Raw genomic sequence first — 15,064 nt, forward strand, 5'->3', positions numbered from 1 at the left:
ACGTGTATATCCAAGTTTCCTATTATCGGAACTGGCCAAATGGAGGCCAAAGCGACCAGTGAGCAGTCGCTGGCAAGCGCAATCTCTGTTAGCGACGCAGGATGGGTGCTCGTCTGCCTAGCTGGACACAGAGTCTCGCTCTTCATTGCGCGCACCGCCATGAAGCGATTCTTTCCTACGACATACGCCCAGCTTAAGAAAGATCAAGGTAGCCGATTTCCAGCCTACTTTGTCTTCGTTGTTGGCATCGTATGGACCATCATTAGCGCCCCAATATGCCTTGGAGCCTTCGTGTCCACCCCGGCAGACACAGACCAACCAGGAGTTCACCCCCGAATGTCCACAATGGAGAGGGTTTGCTTGAGCTCGCGTGGTGCGCTTTGGATATCTGAGCTGCCACTTTTGAGCTACTCATCGGGATACATTGTTCACCATGCCCTGTCGCTTAGCTCGCTTGCCATCATCATCGTCAACAGCCTTCCGCGCCGGCCTCTATACTTGATCTACGCCGGTCTAATCACAGAGCTCTTCTCGGATACGGTGGCATTGCTCAGGTTCGGGGGGCAGAATCACAAGAATTCGAGACTCTACGCACATATTTCGGTCATTAATGCATTGTCTCTTCTGATTGTCCGGGCACTGCCCGCGATAACGGTTACGCTATCCGTGCTGATGCCAGTGAAGAGAATGAGCGGGCTGAACTACATCGCCTGTGTCGTTTTCTATTGCGTCTGGTTACTGCGGCTAGCTTTTAAGCAACTATCTATGTTAGGAGTCGTGGAGCTTGTCTTGGTCAGGCCCGGTTATATTCGCCTTGGTCAGAGGACGCGGATAACACTATACCGCCTCATGCTCGGCCTCTCCATAGTGGCGGTTGAGATGGTTACGGCGGCTGTGTACTGCTCACAGCGTGACGTGCTATTATCGAGCACAGAGTCTCATGATTTAGTCATAGCCGGCCTTGGAACCGTCATAGCCGGGCTATTTGGAGCCAAAGCTGTTAATTCTCTGATGCTAGCAATCGACTACTCTCGATCGAAAACGTTGCATTCTTATCCTCCCGCTCGACGCACGTTTCCCAACTCAGATTCCGTTTTTACTTTCTTTGCTAAGACCTCGGACCCCGAAAGCCGCACTGTCAGTTTCTACAAAATGTCCGGCGTGCCATTCCTGGATATTATATCTTTGAACGGCATTTCTATTCAAGGCGGCATCCTATTCTCAGCTCTGTGGGTATCTCAGATCCATTACGCTGCGCCAACCGTTGCTAGAGACGTGTTGCTTGCTTCCATGGCCCTGGCGCTGTTGCTTGGTGAAGCCATTGGGCGTATCGGGTGCTACTTTGGCGGCTGCTGCGGTGCCAGACATGACCAGAATCGCGCGGATAAGATCCCTAGTGTGCAGCTCTTGACGTCGACGCTTAACTTGATTGCCTTCCTTGGATTGGCAACCGCCCTGAACTGCGGGCTTATGAGCTTGCTGGAGACGGGATGTACTGCAATGGCTGTGAATGCAGCCATTCGGCTTGTGGTTGACCGGCTGAGGAATGATGCGATGGAGAAAGCTGTAGGTACTGCAACAGTCTTTGCCGGATGCCAGCTATTCCTGTCCAGCTGGATATACTTTTCACTAAGACGAGGCCATGATCGGGAAGTGTCCTTCGTCATTAGTGCTACGATATATATGGTTGCTAAGAGCCTGATGTTCGCCATCTCCGGCCGAGTCACCTGGCTTACTCTGGCTCAGTTGCCACTCCGGACAAAGCTATCATGGCTCCTGAGGCCTATTGTGTTTGTATATCTGTTTAGTCTGGCTATAGTACTGCTTTCCATAGCTGATGCCTATAATCAAAGCACAGCTATAGGACCTATGTTCGTGAGCGACACGCAGTGGAGATTTTTATCCTGCCCAGATTTTTTATTATTTATATCACTTACTGGTACAGCACCTATGCTAGTTAGCTAACTATGACAGTATTATAGCTTGAGTCTTAGAGTCGTAATAATAAGTTAATGGATTACTTAGATAATTTACTTTTTCCTTTTTCCTTTTTTTTTTTTTTTTTTTTTTTAATATTAAGTTAGTTTATATATAAGGTTGTTATGAAGGTTACTAAGGCTTGACTTTCTAGAATAGTTAACGTTTAGTTATATTTAGGACTCAATCAAGGATGATACCTGGCATTAAACAGATGTATATACAGCAGATTAAAAATAAATATGAGCGCAAATTTTATATTAACTAAAACTCAACGCCGGAAGGTGCCTTTGTGTGTAAATTAAAGCTATATGCATGTGTTCGAGATAACTGATTAGCATTGCATTGCGTACGTAATTTGCGTGGGATCCCGGTTTATTTCAAATGCACGGGATCAGCTCCGATCATTTTGACCAGAGCTGCCTAAGCAAAAGAACGTGCCCAATTGGTCCTTGCTTCGTGCTCGACTCCAATATTTGCTTGACGCAGGAGGGTGGACTAGCCAGGCATCAAATCTCCTCTTTTCCCAGCTTTCTAACTCCGAGTATATACTGAGTACTGCTCCAGCTATTAGCACCTGACGTAAGCGGGTATTTAATAGAGAGGTCAGCTCCCATCTTCCCTGTTTTCCAATTCTCATTTACAGCCTACTGCCTTTTCACTTTGGCTTTGCGTGCTTTATCTGCTACAGTGATAAACTGCTATCGCTGAAGACTACCTAGTGTAGCACCTGGACGAACGGTGCCATCGCTCTTGATATTGGGAAGGGCTATTCAGCACCCCAAGCTGGCTATCCAACACCCCAGCGGCTAAGAGGAGTTCCGAATGGAGTAACAACGTACAATAAAGATTTCTTATCGCCGTTACTTAAATAGATATTGCACAGTTCCTAAAGTATCTGCTACTATGGCTAGTATCTGCTACTATCCATATATTCCTCTAATAGTTGCCATCATTACTACCTAGGCTGCTTTAAATTTAAGAATGGGGTGCTGAATAGCGAACTTGGGGTGCTGAATTGTCACTCCCTTGATATTCCACAGGGCTTATGTGCCAGAAAATGCCTCTGACTTCGTAAAAGTGGCAAGAACATCGAGGAAATCATGAGATAAGTAAATGAAAGGTAGACCATGACCGGTATCACTCCACCAACGATTCACATGGTCAGTGCCATTCGATTCGTATTGATGCTATATCGCTGTAATTACCAATTGGTATTTCCTTGGTTGTGCTAATGCTGAAAGTATTTGAAATGGATGATATGTCTGAGTAGTTGTACCGGGTGATGCTAAGCGTCCACTCAAACACCAATGACTCTCGACGGAGGACGATTTTGTTAATTACAACACGCCTCTGTCGTTGAGTTTCCATTTGTTCCAAATACAAATGGCAGATGTGACAAGATCGGTGTCTTTTGTGAATTGTGTATTGTTGTTTACCCTGTCGAAGGTGCTGATAGGTTGCTCTCTCAGTCAGCCAGTTGATAAAAAAAAGAGCCAGCTGCCAACGCTCCCAAAACTTGAAAACAAGTGCCCGGACAGCTGGCACGGCTGACGTCCAGATTTCGTCTGCCCTACTTAATTCTCAAAATTTCGTTCCTTTCTCTTCTTTCCTCTTCCTTCTTTTCTTCTCCTCAAGAGCAGTTTCATATTGTACCAACTGGACTTTCGAGAACCAATCGCGTACACACGACTTCTCTTTTTAACTTACTTTACGAACAAAACTGCTCTATATACTGCATTCTAAAGGCCATGCCTTTCTCTTTTTCTTTCGGGCCCATCATGGACCGCCTCCGCCCCAATCGCCCCAATCGCCCCCCTACTGGATCATATCCCCCCGTGATCGGTGACGGACCCGGCCCAGTTGGGCAAACTTGGATGCGGCTTTGGTCCGTTCGTTTGTTCTTCTGCGGCTTCTGGGTTTTTGCGGCGCTGTGGGTGGTGTTCGTCGGCTCTGTGAAGCAGATGAGGTTGCTGGGCGCAGCAATCTCATCTCGGATCAGGCTGATGGATGCCAACCCTGCAGCAGCAGGCGGAGTGGACGAGCTGCGTCGGCAGCTCAGATACTTCGTTGCCGCTGGTCTCATCACGTCTGCCTTTTGCGCCATCATCATGGCAGGAGTGCTGCCGGAAGAACGCAGCGTGATATCTTATCACGTTGTCGTGGGCCTGGCAGCTTACTGCTTGCTTTCGACGATGGTCGGCGGTTTTGCGATTATCTCTCCGAGACTTGGCTTTGAGGTTACTCGTTAGGGGCGAGTTTTCCTCTTGGTCATGTTCGGAATTGTTATAGGTGTCCTTGGTGTAGGTGCTGCCATGGCCATACTGATAATTGCAAGAGGGGGCGTGTATCGGGTTCCCGTTCTGGTATTCCCGGTAACCGCAGCTCTAATTATGTTTAACATGATGCTGTCGTCTGTTGACGTCTCTCGGGACTCGAATGACGACAGTACAAGGAGCGATGGAGATCTTGAACGTCAGGACATCAGTCCATTGCACATGACGTGATGGAGTCAAACGCCGGACCTTGTCGAGCCACGGCAGAGGGGACTGCCGTGACAGTTTTTGTCGAACCAACCCCAGCTTGACAATTTGGCGGTGGAGGAGCTGATAAACCTCTGGAAAAAAACAGACCCCAATACGAATGCTGCTTCTGCGTAGCTTTGGGGACGAGTACCCGGCCCATCTTGGCACTCTCATCTCATCATCACTCGGGACGGGGAAACTAAACGCATTCGACTCAAACATTCAACATTCTACCAAACTTCATCCACAACGACATTGTCGATGCTTCGAGCCTCAAAAGTCCAAGAAAATCTCAATAATTCATCACATATTGCACAAAATCCGCCCCAAAACCACACTTGTCTTCCAGTCTTGCATCCAATAGACTGAGACTCTTCACGTCAAGCTTCAACCTCCTTTCCAAAGATGGCAATGCGTCGCTACTCCTCCTACTAGCCGCATTCACTACAACTGGTTCTACCAAAGCCTACATACCTAGTCGTGCTTCTGTCATATCAGACGCCATAAATATTTTCACACCCATTAGAGCAATCCTCAAGCTCTACTCGAAGCACCCCTCGAGATTTTCAGATCCCCGACGCTCCCTGAAATCTCTTACCCCTCTTAGCCTTCTTCAAAATGCTGAAGTCCATTCAATTCCATCGCTTGCCTCGATGCTATCAAGCCAGGCAAAACACCGCGCTCAACACCCAACATACCACGAAACGCATATACAAACCATTCATCACGTCTCGGTTCATTGACATTTAATGACGAGAATTTCTGTTGCGGACATGCTTTGTTTCAAACATCCACTCCGTTGTTCTTTATGGCGCCCAGCACCAGACCATACCTAGAGTTCCCAAACAACCACAATACCGACTTCGAAGTTTACCTACTTCGGCTGATGACTTTCTCTACAATGTTCGAATTGGAGGTGTCTGAAAACCCTCCAACATGATCAAGACTTTTTTCATGTGCTTGTTATCCATTGCCATTCTCTGGTGCCCGAACCACACGCATTTTGGGACATTGACGCAACGAATCACCACCAGTCTTGGCGACTCTGTCGGTGTCACATGTACAAGCAGCTACGGCCACCGCAACGCCGTTGACGACAAGCAACATTAAGTTTGCCTCAACTGAAAATACTCGTTGCATACATGTATACATCCTCGCAACTGGATCTCTTCCCAAGCGATAATATCTCTGTGTGAGTGGGACGTGACTAGATATTAATCTTTGACCCTAACATAGGCATTCTAGGTACATAAACAATCGGTGCGAGTGGCGCCGCTTGTCGAGATCGAATCCTGACAACAGATACTTGGCGCTATTCGCGGTACACGGATCAGATAATGGCATGCCGCCTGGAAATTCGCACAGTCGATCATTGGTTGGATTCCAAGGCGCCACGAGGGGTACAAGCCTCTCGAGTCTTTTTTTCCCCCTCGATTCTCCCCCGCTGCCTCGGTGGCGGCTGTGATGCGACGCCAACCCTACTACTGAAGGTAATTGCCTCTTGGAGTCGTTCCGCGGATGGAATAAGCTTATTGACAATGGCAAGGCAACCAAAACGCCCTCATCTGACCGCTAGAGGTATTATTATGATTCGCTGTTTCAGCCTGAGCACCAAGCAGCCAATTTATTGAGTTTTGTCCGCGGTCGGCAAGAGCGGTATATATTCTAAAGACCCCATTGGTGACTCGCTGCGTTTGGGCACAGCCTCTCCATTACTCCAACAGTATGCGCCCCAAGTTCGAACTGAGAAAGCGGCGTGAAGGACAAAACTGCTTCGTCATGGTGCAGCTTTGGAGATTCACATTATGTTCGAAAAGGTCAGTCAGTGTTCCCATATCTGGATGAAGGGAGGTCTGGGTAGCTTGGGGATTCATTGAATTGCCTCTGCTCGGGCACTACTTCGCAAGGCATATCGAGAGAAAGAAACAGGAATAAAAGGTAAAATCTACCACGGAATCTGTGATTGCGTCTAATATTTGAGTACAGATAGCCATTTAATTATCCCACACTCCTCCACTACCTCCAAGGCACAAGTAAAATGGTGAAGCTGGCCGTTTTCAGGCTCCTGATGGTCGGAGGAGCTAAGAATGAACCCGCGCGTGGGATTGGCTCGAACCGATGGATCTACTGGTAATTCGAATCGAGCTGAAACGAGAGAAACTGGGCTTGGTTGCTGATCAGATGAGGATCAAGTGTCAAGAGGCAACGACGACATTAAGTTGTGGCGTCAACTCGACGGCGCGCGCGCTATGAATTGAAGTGCAAGGCGCTAGCCAGTATTAGCACATCAACTGCAGCGGGCCGTTGCCCCCGCGCCCGTCTCCAAGTGTGGCTTGTCGATGGGTTGGCGGCGTGAGAGCAGACTGGGAGGGAGAGCAGGATGGAGAGGAAGAGGAACAGACGAAAGTTTTATTCAAGTTCGATTTCCCTTCTATAAATATATGTAATACATGAAAATACAAAAAAAAAAAACCCATCCACGCCATGCTAGAAACCTATGCAAATTGCTACTGACTTCCATTCGTGCTACTATGTTCAAACAACCACCACGGATTCGCCATGTACATTAGCCTCGCATCCCCCATTGTCAAGTTTTCCATGCTGACTTGACGCTCGAGTTGCAGAAGTAGAACGGATATTTTTGCGATGAATTTGTCGCGAGACTCTCTCTTGTATAACGCCCATTTGAGCCCTTCTGTTGTTTTCGCTAGATGGGCTTTTTGCCTGTGGAGAAATATCGCCATGCGAGTTCGCATTACAGCGTCTGGGTCTAGGCCAGTTGCAGTGCACTGAGCTTCAATCATTGCAGCTTCAAGCTGAGCTCGGCGGAGTGCATCTTGAATGGCAGAGAGAGTCTCGGCTGTTGTTGCTTCTTGGTCTTTTGGTATATTTTCTGGGCCGTCCGTTGCGTTTGCGATCAACTTGTTATGGCTGTTGGTATTGTGGATGACTTTTGAAATAGAAGCGCAGTGGGAGAGGTGCCCTTGGAGTTGTAACTGATAGATTCCGAATTCATCTTCAAAGCCACGGGCTTGCTTAAAATGACTAAGGCATCGGTGTATAAAATAAAATATGCCGGCTGTACCTCCCACAGCATCCATTATTATGTGTATGTAGAAGAGTTCCAGTCATACGTCTTATGGGTACTATGAGGTAGAACTTGAGACTCGCTTTGGGATTGGAACTGGGAAAGGGCTCTTCGCTCAATTCGCCAGAGTGTGATGTTGTGTTGAGTTGTGTTTCACAGATAGCATGGTTGAGGAGAGTTGGAGATTGTATGGGGTCGCGTATTGCAAGTTCGATCTGACGGTGATGTGGCAAAGCGGCTTTCTTTATATCGCCCCAAAGCCCTCCGCCGAGTCGACCGGTTTCGTCAAGAGTCGACGCAGACATTCAGTGGTGGAGGAGGGGTGTGCGCGAGGGGGTGAAGGAAATCGATGCGAGCCCCACCGGCGAAAAAAGGGCATCTTCGAGCCATTGCAATTCCACTACTCCAGGGGCTATGACTGGTGCTGGTTTCTGCGGCGGGGACTGCTAGTGAGTAAATAAAGTCCTGCGGTGAACTGGGCTCAGCCTTAATGGAGGACCCAAGGGTAGGGGGTTTCTTCTGCCGGAATTCGGGAGGCGAAAGGGGGCTGTGCGAGGTTCGGGGAAGAAAAAATATGCACAAGTAAGATAAGGAGACATGTGCGCCAAAAAAGGCAAGGGCTATTGTCAGGGTAGAAAGCGAAGTGAATGATGAAGCTCTGCCGTTTGACGTTAGATGAATGACAGTCAGTTGTGTGAGGAATCAGCCGTGATGAAGGAGGAGGCAACTGTGTGGGATGCTGATAGAGGCTCACGCACAAGGAAACAAAAAAGATGGGGAAACAGTCCATAATAATAATTATATAGAGGAAACGCGCCAATCTCTCTACTTGATCTTTACAAATTGGATCCATTGATGGCATTCTGTGGTCCTGGATTTCTGTTCACTGGTTGCTGCAGTGCTTCAACGGCACTTTGTGAGATGTGGGGCACATCCAGTAGCTATAAGTACTGCACTCATTGCATCAGGGTCATATTGGGGGGTTTCTGACTGTTGCATCTGGGCTTGCAACTTACACCATCCCCTGACATGGCATCACCCTCTGCTTTACAACTCTGGAGTAAAAAATGATAATACCCACTGGTGTTTAACGGCCATGCCATGCCTGCCTCATAATTATATTTAAGTAGACAGAGGAACAAGACGACAAACCTTGGATGAATGACTATCTGCACGGTGAATAAAGGTGTGACATGGATACCTACGTTGGACAGCCTCTGCCAGATGCTTCAATTTTCTTTTCTGATAACAAAGCAGCATTTTACTCATCAAATATAAAGTAGTGTAAGGCTATCTATCATTTGGATTTTGATGATGGATCAAATTGCACTGATATCTACCTCTAGAACACTGTTTAATAACATCCCATGAAAGTAACTCAAGATTTAGAGAATGCCCTCACGACAGGAACGCGATGAACTGTGTGTATAAAAGAAAAGAAGTCCATCCCATCTCAAACCTCAACTGCCGCAAGCTGCCTGTCAACGTCTAACAAGGAGTCTAGCAGCATGTTATACTCTTTATCTACCCTCTTGGACGCTTTCAAAAAGGCAACTTCAATCCTTTCCGTTTCCTTTTTATATAAAAGCCGCGCCTCAGCCTTCCGAGCGGCAACCAGCGACCTACACGCAGGCTCATCCCAGCCGTAGTCACTAAATACAAATCTGAAAAAGTATCGGAAGCGATGCTCCTTTGCATTCTCTAAGATATTCCCAATGGTATCCAAGTATGTGTTCTCAATGTTCCTGATATCATCATTTGCACCTTGAATCCTTTGAGCCAGTGCGCGTTTTTGACGATATAATCCCTTCTCCCTCTCTTGTAGGACTTCCCCCTTTCTCGTCATGTATGCGTTCACCAATCGAACTCTTTTATGGTGTGAGTCTATCGCCATAATTTTTCCCATGATCTGCGCAGGAACGAATATTTTGTCACAATCTTTGGCTGTGCCATTGTGCTCTTCATATGGAGGGGGGTCCGTCTTCAGCATGTCAGGCGTATCTAGCCGTGAAAACAAATTTCCTAGTGATATTTTTTGCCATGAATCAGTTATCAGAGGTGAACAGGAAGATTATACTTCTAAGATTATGAACTTACTGCCTCTTCCTCAAAGAATCTGAAATATTCCTGGATGTGACAATTTGCGTCAAGCAATTCAACGATGCAATACAAGAGAAACAAGGGAGAAAAGAAATAAAGAACTTTCTAAGAAGTTATATAAGGTAATGTTAACGCATATCGGACCTTTTGTTGTAGGTTTGAGTTTGTGGCTGGTGAAAAATGTATGATTATGGAGCTTAAGCTTGATAATAAGCAAACATTTGCGGAGAACTTGTTATCACCGGCCATACATACGTCAAAAAGTAATGCAAAATTATGTACCTCTTCCATAATAATTGAATAAAGCTGAGCGGGGTGCTCAAGATGCAGGGCAACACGGAAAACAAGTTGCCGTGAAGATGCTCCCACGATACGAATGTTCCCATGATGGCAGCCATGGCGAGACAAGTGCCGACAAGAATTCCGAGTCGCGCACGCAACTCGTCAATCCTGCCCACCGGGTTTTCATCGATGAGCCTGATCCACTTCAAGACTCCTGCAATCCAGGAGCCCATCATCTTCACAGAGTCGCCGAGAACACCCAGCACAAACGCAAGGAACCAACTGATATGTGAATAAAATCCACTGCCAGCAACTAAGGAGATGCTCAAGGAGCTTCTCCCAGTATCCACGGACGGTTGAGCCGAGGCGCGAAAGCGCCCGAGGAGCTCGCACGCCCTGGACGGCTCCGTCACCAGCCACGGGGAGTATCGATCCAGTAGGGGGGCGCAGGCGGTCCATGATGGACCCGAAAGAAAAAGAGAGAGAAAAGGGGAAAGGCATGGCCTTTGGAATGCAGTTGGTGAGTAAGTAAAAAAGAGGAGTCGTGTGTACGCTATTGGTTCTCGAAAGTCCAGTTGGTACGATATGTAACTGCTCTTAAGGAAAGAGAAAAGGGGAAAAAGGGAAAAAGAAAAGGGGCGGAATTTTTGAGGAGAAATAGGTCAATGGGATTTTTGGATGCCAGCTGTAACAGCTGTCCTGGCAGTCCTTTTGCAGATGCATGAGTATGCTGGCAGATGCCCACCTTTCAGTTGCGATTCACTTTATATTCATTTCAAGGTGAAGAAGAATAAATTCTTCACTTTGTCTTGATTAAAGGAGCTATTGTTTTATCTTCTTTATAAATTTAGTAGGTATGTTGGAAAAGTTGTGCGAGGTTTGCAAGTCCCCCTTTATCTAGTGGTTACATGCAATAGATTACTAGGTTGAGATGAAATCTATTGTGTAATGTTCAAACGCCACGGGACTGCCAGAAAAAAAATTAGGGGCGCAAATTGATATGGTACATTTGGCCCTATTGACCCAAAAACAAGCCCTCACTATTGACAGCTCGGGCCGGTGATGCTGCGTGTGTGCAATGCGGCATCTCTTGATTTGAGGAGGAAACCAGTATGGTCCAGATACTTGCGTTGGATTACCCGGCCAAGTGCCGCGATTCGCCAGCAGGGAAATAAAATTCGTGTCTCTAAGCATTGAGGGCCACAAGTTCATCCATCATTTCAAGGTCGGCATTTGGCGAGGCCATGAGTGTTGCTGACATCTGTCTCATCTAGAACGCGGTTTAAGCAGAGTGACATGATCATATGAAGACAGCTCAAGAATTCATCCTACTTAAACAGAGATTTCTCTCCCGGAACGCACTCAATTGCGTGGATGAAAGAAAGAACCTCATCTTATCTCAAACCTCAACCGCCGCAACCTGCCTGTTACCCTCTGACATGTAGTCTAGAAGAACGTTGTACTCTTCGTCAAACTTCTTCACCGCTCCCTAAAACGCAATTTCAATCTTCTCAGTTTCCATTTTATGTGTAATCTGCGCCTCAGACTTCCTAGCAGCGGCCAAAGCCTCATAAGCAAACTTATTCTAGCCAAAATCATCACCAGCTAATCCCCAAAAAGACCGATTAGGATGTTGTTTTGCATATGAAATACTCCATAATGTCTGATGGTACGTCTTTTTAAGATTTTTGGCATCTTTTTTGGCATCTTTAATCGCTTGGTTTAACGCACGATTTTGGCAAGTTAAGGCCATCTCTTTCTCTTTCACAATTTCCCCCTTCCTGGTAATGTATTCTTCTACCAGTCGAACCCTTTCCTTATGTGATCCTATCTGCATGATTTTGTTTGTAATCCATGGAGGGATGAATACTTTGCCATGATAGCTGTCATCATCTTGGATTATGTCGCCGTTTTCTTCATATGGAGGTGGTTTCGTCTCTCTCATGGCGAGTGTATACAGTCGAGATGCTTTTAAAAAACTGGACTACCTTGAATTAGTTATTAAAGATGAAAGTGAATATTATAGTATCAAAATATAGACCTACTGCCGGTATTTTACTTGTAGTAATTCGCGTAAAGATAGGTGGCTGTCCGATGAACTGGAGAGGGGGAAAAGGACAAAAACCAAAAAAAAAACGAAAAGGGGGGTTGAAGAGAGATTAAAAAAAAAAGAACTCACTCAATTATTTACAATACAAAACAATGTTTATGCATATCAAACCTTTTTGTTGTGAGTTTGAGTTTGTGGCTTTTAGAAATTGTATTATGGAGCTTCAACTTGTGGAGGCTTATCACTAGCTGCCGTATATACCTATATATATCAAAGATGATAGTACACGCATGTATCCCTCGTCAACAATGGTTGCATCAAGCCGCAGGCCACTGCTCGACAATTCCCCAGCCGCGGACACTTTCGCCCTTCCAAGTTCCATTGTAGAGCGTGAAAGAGTCACAAAACGCAAACGCTGATCCAAAGCTGGCCTCTCCAAATTTCCGGCTAGTAACATCTGGGGATATAGCCATAATCACACTGTTGTACTCATCTAAGAACGAGACTTCAAAGGACCCGTACCAGGTGCGGTTCGTATTCGGCGATACCCACACGTCACTTGGCTTAATATCAGGGTTCACGCTAACCACCTCCTGTTCTCCATTTGGATACAAGGCTGTCGCGAAGGCTTTGAGGGCGCCTTGTTCTGTAGGGAGGACCCATGTTGAGATGCGGATCCCGTTTTCGAGTTGAATTGGAAGCCAGTGCCAGCCTTGCATCGGATTTTCCTCACCCCACTGGCGATCGTACCACGTCGTTGAGCGCTTGGGATCAACGATGTGCGTTGTTCCGTTAATGGTAAATGTTCCTGTGGTATAAGAAGCAGGGCTAGCCCATCCGTGGTTGAACACTGAGCCCCAGTAGAAGCTTCCACTGCCCCCATTGAACAAAAGGGAGCCGCGAGGCTGAAACGTGGTGTTGAGGCTAAAGTTGCTACCGTTGAAGTTTGCAATGACGCTAATTTCGGAGATGTTGTCATCAGTCAAGCTGTGTAGTTCGTACTGTTCGCCAAATTGTATCTTGAGTCGGTCTTGTCCAACAGCGGTTGGTGTTCCGGATACGAATGATGAGCTGAAACTACCAGAGTCTAAGGAGTAAACCAAACAGCCATTGGCAGAGCCCCCATCTGTCGAGTTACCAGGACCACCGGGAATTACATCCGAGAACGAGATCAAAACGAAATGGAGGTTCTCGGTGGTTGTGATCCACTGTCCGACCCAATGCGAATTGACACCAGTAGTTGATTGTATGCGGATGGCTTGATGTGAAGACACATTATACGTGGGGCCCGATGTCTGAATAATGTTTGATCAGTTAGTCACTAAAACGCCCGCGTAATTCTTGGCAATTAAAGTCATTGCTTACCACGTAAGGGTTCTTTATTGACGGCTCTGTAGATGCTGGAGGGAGCCAGAGGTCGTTATCTGTCTTATGACCTTGGGCCCCAATGATCAAATGGCAAGAGCTTAAAGCCCAAAGGGAGCATAGCGTTTTAGGAAACATCATTGGCACTAAAATGGAATCTTTTACTAAATTAGTAGGCTTTTGATGCCGATATAAAAAGGAATCAGATACTATAGAACGGTGGCGGTCTCTTTATACCTACAAGTCAACAGTGCTACATTCTGAGAAAGGAATGACATGATCCTGGAAAACCTCCTAATCTGGCAATACATGGAACCATAACGATTACGAACGTTGAAAGTGGATCCCGAAGTTCGGGGATAACTGGGGTCTTGACGGGGTGGAATCCCAGGCCGTGTCCGTTGACTACAGCTGGGGAGTTGTGGATTCATACCCGGAGTTAAGACGTTCTCCGTTGGTCGGTTGTCTGCTAGTATGACTTGCTTCTCTTATTCGTATGATCTTCAAAATATGGGCCCGTAAAGTCTCTCAATTGATTCAATATCGCTTATCTCGTTTTCTCCCGATCGACGGCCCGTTAATGGGGTGTTTGCTTCGTATTGACGGGTTCCGCGTCCTCTTCCCAAAACCCCTTGTCGAAGATTACGTCTGCGTAACTTCTTCACACCGCCTCGCTTTGTCCGCAGACAGACACTCCTCGATATATGTCCGTATCCTCAAGGCGGCATCCGTAGGTGTTAAATCCGTTGTGTCGATATGGTATGCCTCATACGGACTGTTTTCAAATTGAAACATTTTGCACCTCGATAAAGCATCTCTCAGCAGGACGGCATCCGTAAGTTTTGTTGTGGTTCCCTGAATGCGCTCGGAACTGGTGGCCCTCTGGATGTTGACCTCTATATCGCAGGATAGATAAATGGCAATAAAAGGCCGGCCGGCTTTCTGAGCAGCCTGCAAATACTCTTGCGATGTAGCTTGGCCTAGCGCGTCGTCTGATTGACAGTCTGGCCATCATCATATTAGCCTTGTATACGCGCATGCGATCATTTTAACTCACCTGTGAAGACGATCATTTTTGACATCAGAGCTGGTTCAAGCACATATTTGTCAAATGCACGTTCGCGCTCGCGTCTTCGCTCTGTTTGGTACTGAGGATGATCTCGGGCGAACCGTGCTGCCACTGGATCTATCAGCTGATGGTTGTCGATAAGAACACTTGACTCATCCATGCGGACGAATTCTCTGGCGACAGTTAATTTTCCCGTTCCTGGGAATGCGTTGATCCAGACAACAGGTCTAGCCATGCTGGTGAATATGGGCTGAAGCTGTGTGATGTTGCTGATCACTGTTGCGGAAGTGGAGTGCTTTTGAGGAATAGGTGGAGAGAATTTGGAGGTGCCTAATCAACAGCGGACAGATTATATATGAAGCGGCCAAAATTGAATTGCAAAAATGGAGAAACAAACAAGAATTGAAACTTTATTTAAAACAGTGTGTCTAATAATTGATCAACTCCTTTATCGGCCTCTTGTGTCAGAGCTTACGTGGGCGGTAGGTATGACTCACTGATACCATAGTTTAACAAACTGAAGTAACAAAATTCGCCAAACTTATCAACACCAAGAGAATACACAGACTGAAACAAACGAGGGAAAGGATTTGTAAAATAGGGAATTG

General features: G+C 46.6%; 6 protein-coding genes across 6 annotated transcripts; 2 read left to right on the top strand and 4 right to left on the bottom strand.

Annotated features, from left to right (window-relative positions):
* Positions 1–39: 39 nt before the first annotated feature.
* Positions 40–1,994, top strand: TRIVIDRAFT_218636 (uncharacterized protein; the record flags this gene model as incomplete). The annotated part of the gene is made up of 2 exons (XM_014105209.1): positions 40–1,875; positions 1,983–1,994. The coding sequence occupies 2 exons, from the start codon at positions 40–42 to the stop codon at positions 1,992–1,994; spliced, it is 1,848 nt and encodes a 615-aa protein (XP_013960684.1).
* A 1,764-nt stretch (positions 1,995–3,758) lies between these two features.
* TRIVIDRAFT_218637 (uncharacterized protein) lies at positions 3,759–4,229 on the top strand (the record flags this gene model as incomplete). The annotated part of the gene is made up of 1 exon (XM_014105210.1): positions 3,759–4,229. The coding sequence occupies one exon, from the start codon at positions 3,759–3,761 to the stop codon at positions 4,227–4,229; it is 471 nt and encodes a 156-aa protein (XP_013960685.1).
* A 2,780-nt stretch (positions 4,230–7,009) lies between these two features.
* TRIVIDRAFT_36430 (uncharacterized protein) lies at positions 7,010–7,603 on the bottom strand (the record flags this gene model as incomplete). Its single annotated transcript, XM_014105211.1, has 1 exon — positions 7,010–7,603. The coding sequence occupies one exon, from the start codon at positions 7,601–7,603 to the stop codon at positions 7,010–7,012; it is 594 nt and encodes a 197-aa protein (XP_013960686.1).
* Positions 7,604–8,426: 823 nt separating this feature from the next.
* Positions 8,427–10,431, bottom strand: TRIVIDRAFT_63783 (uncharacterized protein; the record flags this gene model as incomplete). Its single annotated transcript, XM_014105212.1, has 9 exons — positions 8,427–8,531; positions 8,607–8,645; positions 8,743–8,759; positions 8,796–8,832; positions 9,050–9,078; positions 9,217–9,571; positions 9,688–9,717; positions 9,942–10,140; positions 10,256–10,431. The coding sequence occupies 9 exons, from the start codon at positions 10,429–10,431 to the stop codon at positions 8,427–8,429; spliced, it is 987 nt and encodes a 328-aa protein (XP_013960687.1).
* A 1,908-nt stretch (positions 10,432–12,339) lies between these two features.
* TRIVIDRAFT_218639 (uncharacterized protein) lies at positions 12,340–13,525 on the bottom strand (the record flags this gene model as incomplete). The annotated part of the gene is made up of 2 exons (XM_014105213.1): positions 12,340–13,317; positions 13,388–13,525. 2 exons carry the CDS (start codon positions 13,523–13,525, stop codon positions 12,340–12,342), a joined length of 1,116 nt encoding a protein of 371 aa, XP_013960688.1.
* Positions 13,526–14,155: 630 nt separating this feature from the next.
* TRIVIDRAFT_131496 (uncharacterized protein) lies at positions 14,156–14,691 on the bottom strand (the record flags this gene model as incomplete). The annotated part of the gene is made up of 2 exons (XM_014105214.1): positions 14,156–14,391; positions 14,445–14,691. Coding segments are annotated over 2 exons (483 nt in total), but the record flags the coding sequence as incomplete, so codon positions are not given.
* Between the last annotated feature and the right edge of the window lie 373 nt (positions 14,692–15,064).

The sequence above is a fragment of the Trichoderma virens genome, assembly GCF_000170995.1.
Source record: "Trichoderma virens Gv29-8 chromosome Unknown TRIVIscaffold_2, whole genome shotgun sequence".
Classification (NCBI taxonomy): Eukaryota; Fungi; Ascomycota; class Sordariomycetes; order Hypocreales; family Hypocreaceae; genus Trichoderma; species Trichoderma virens.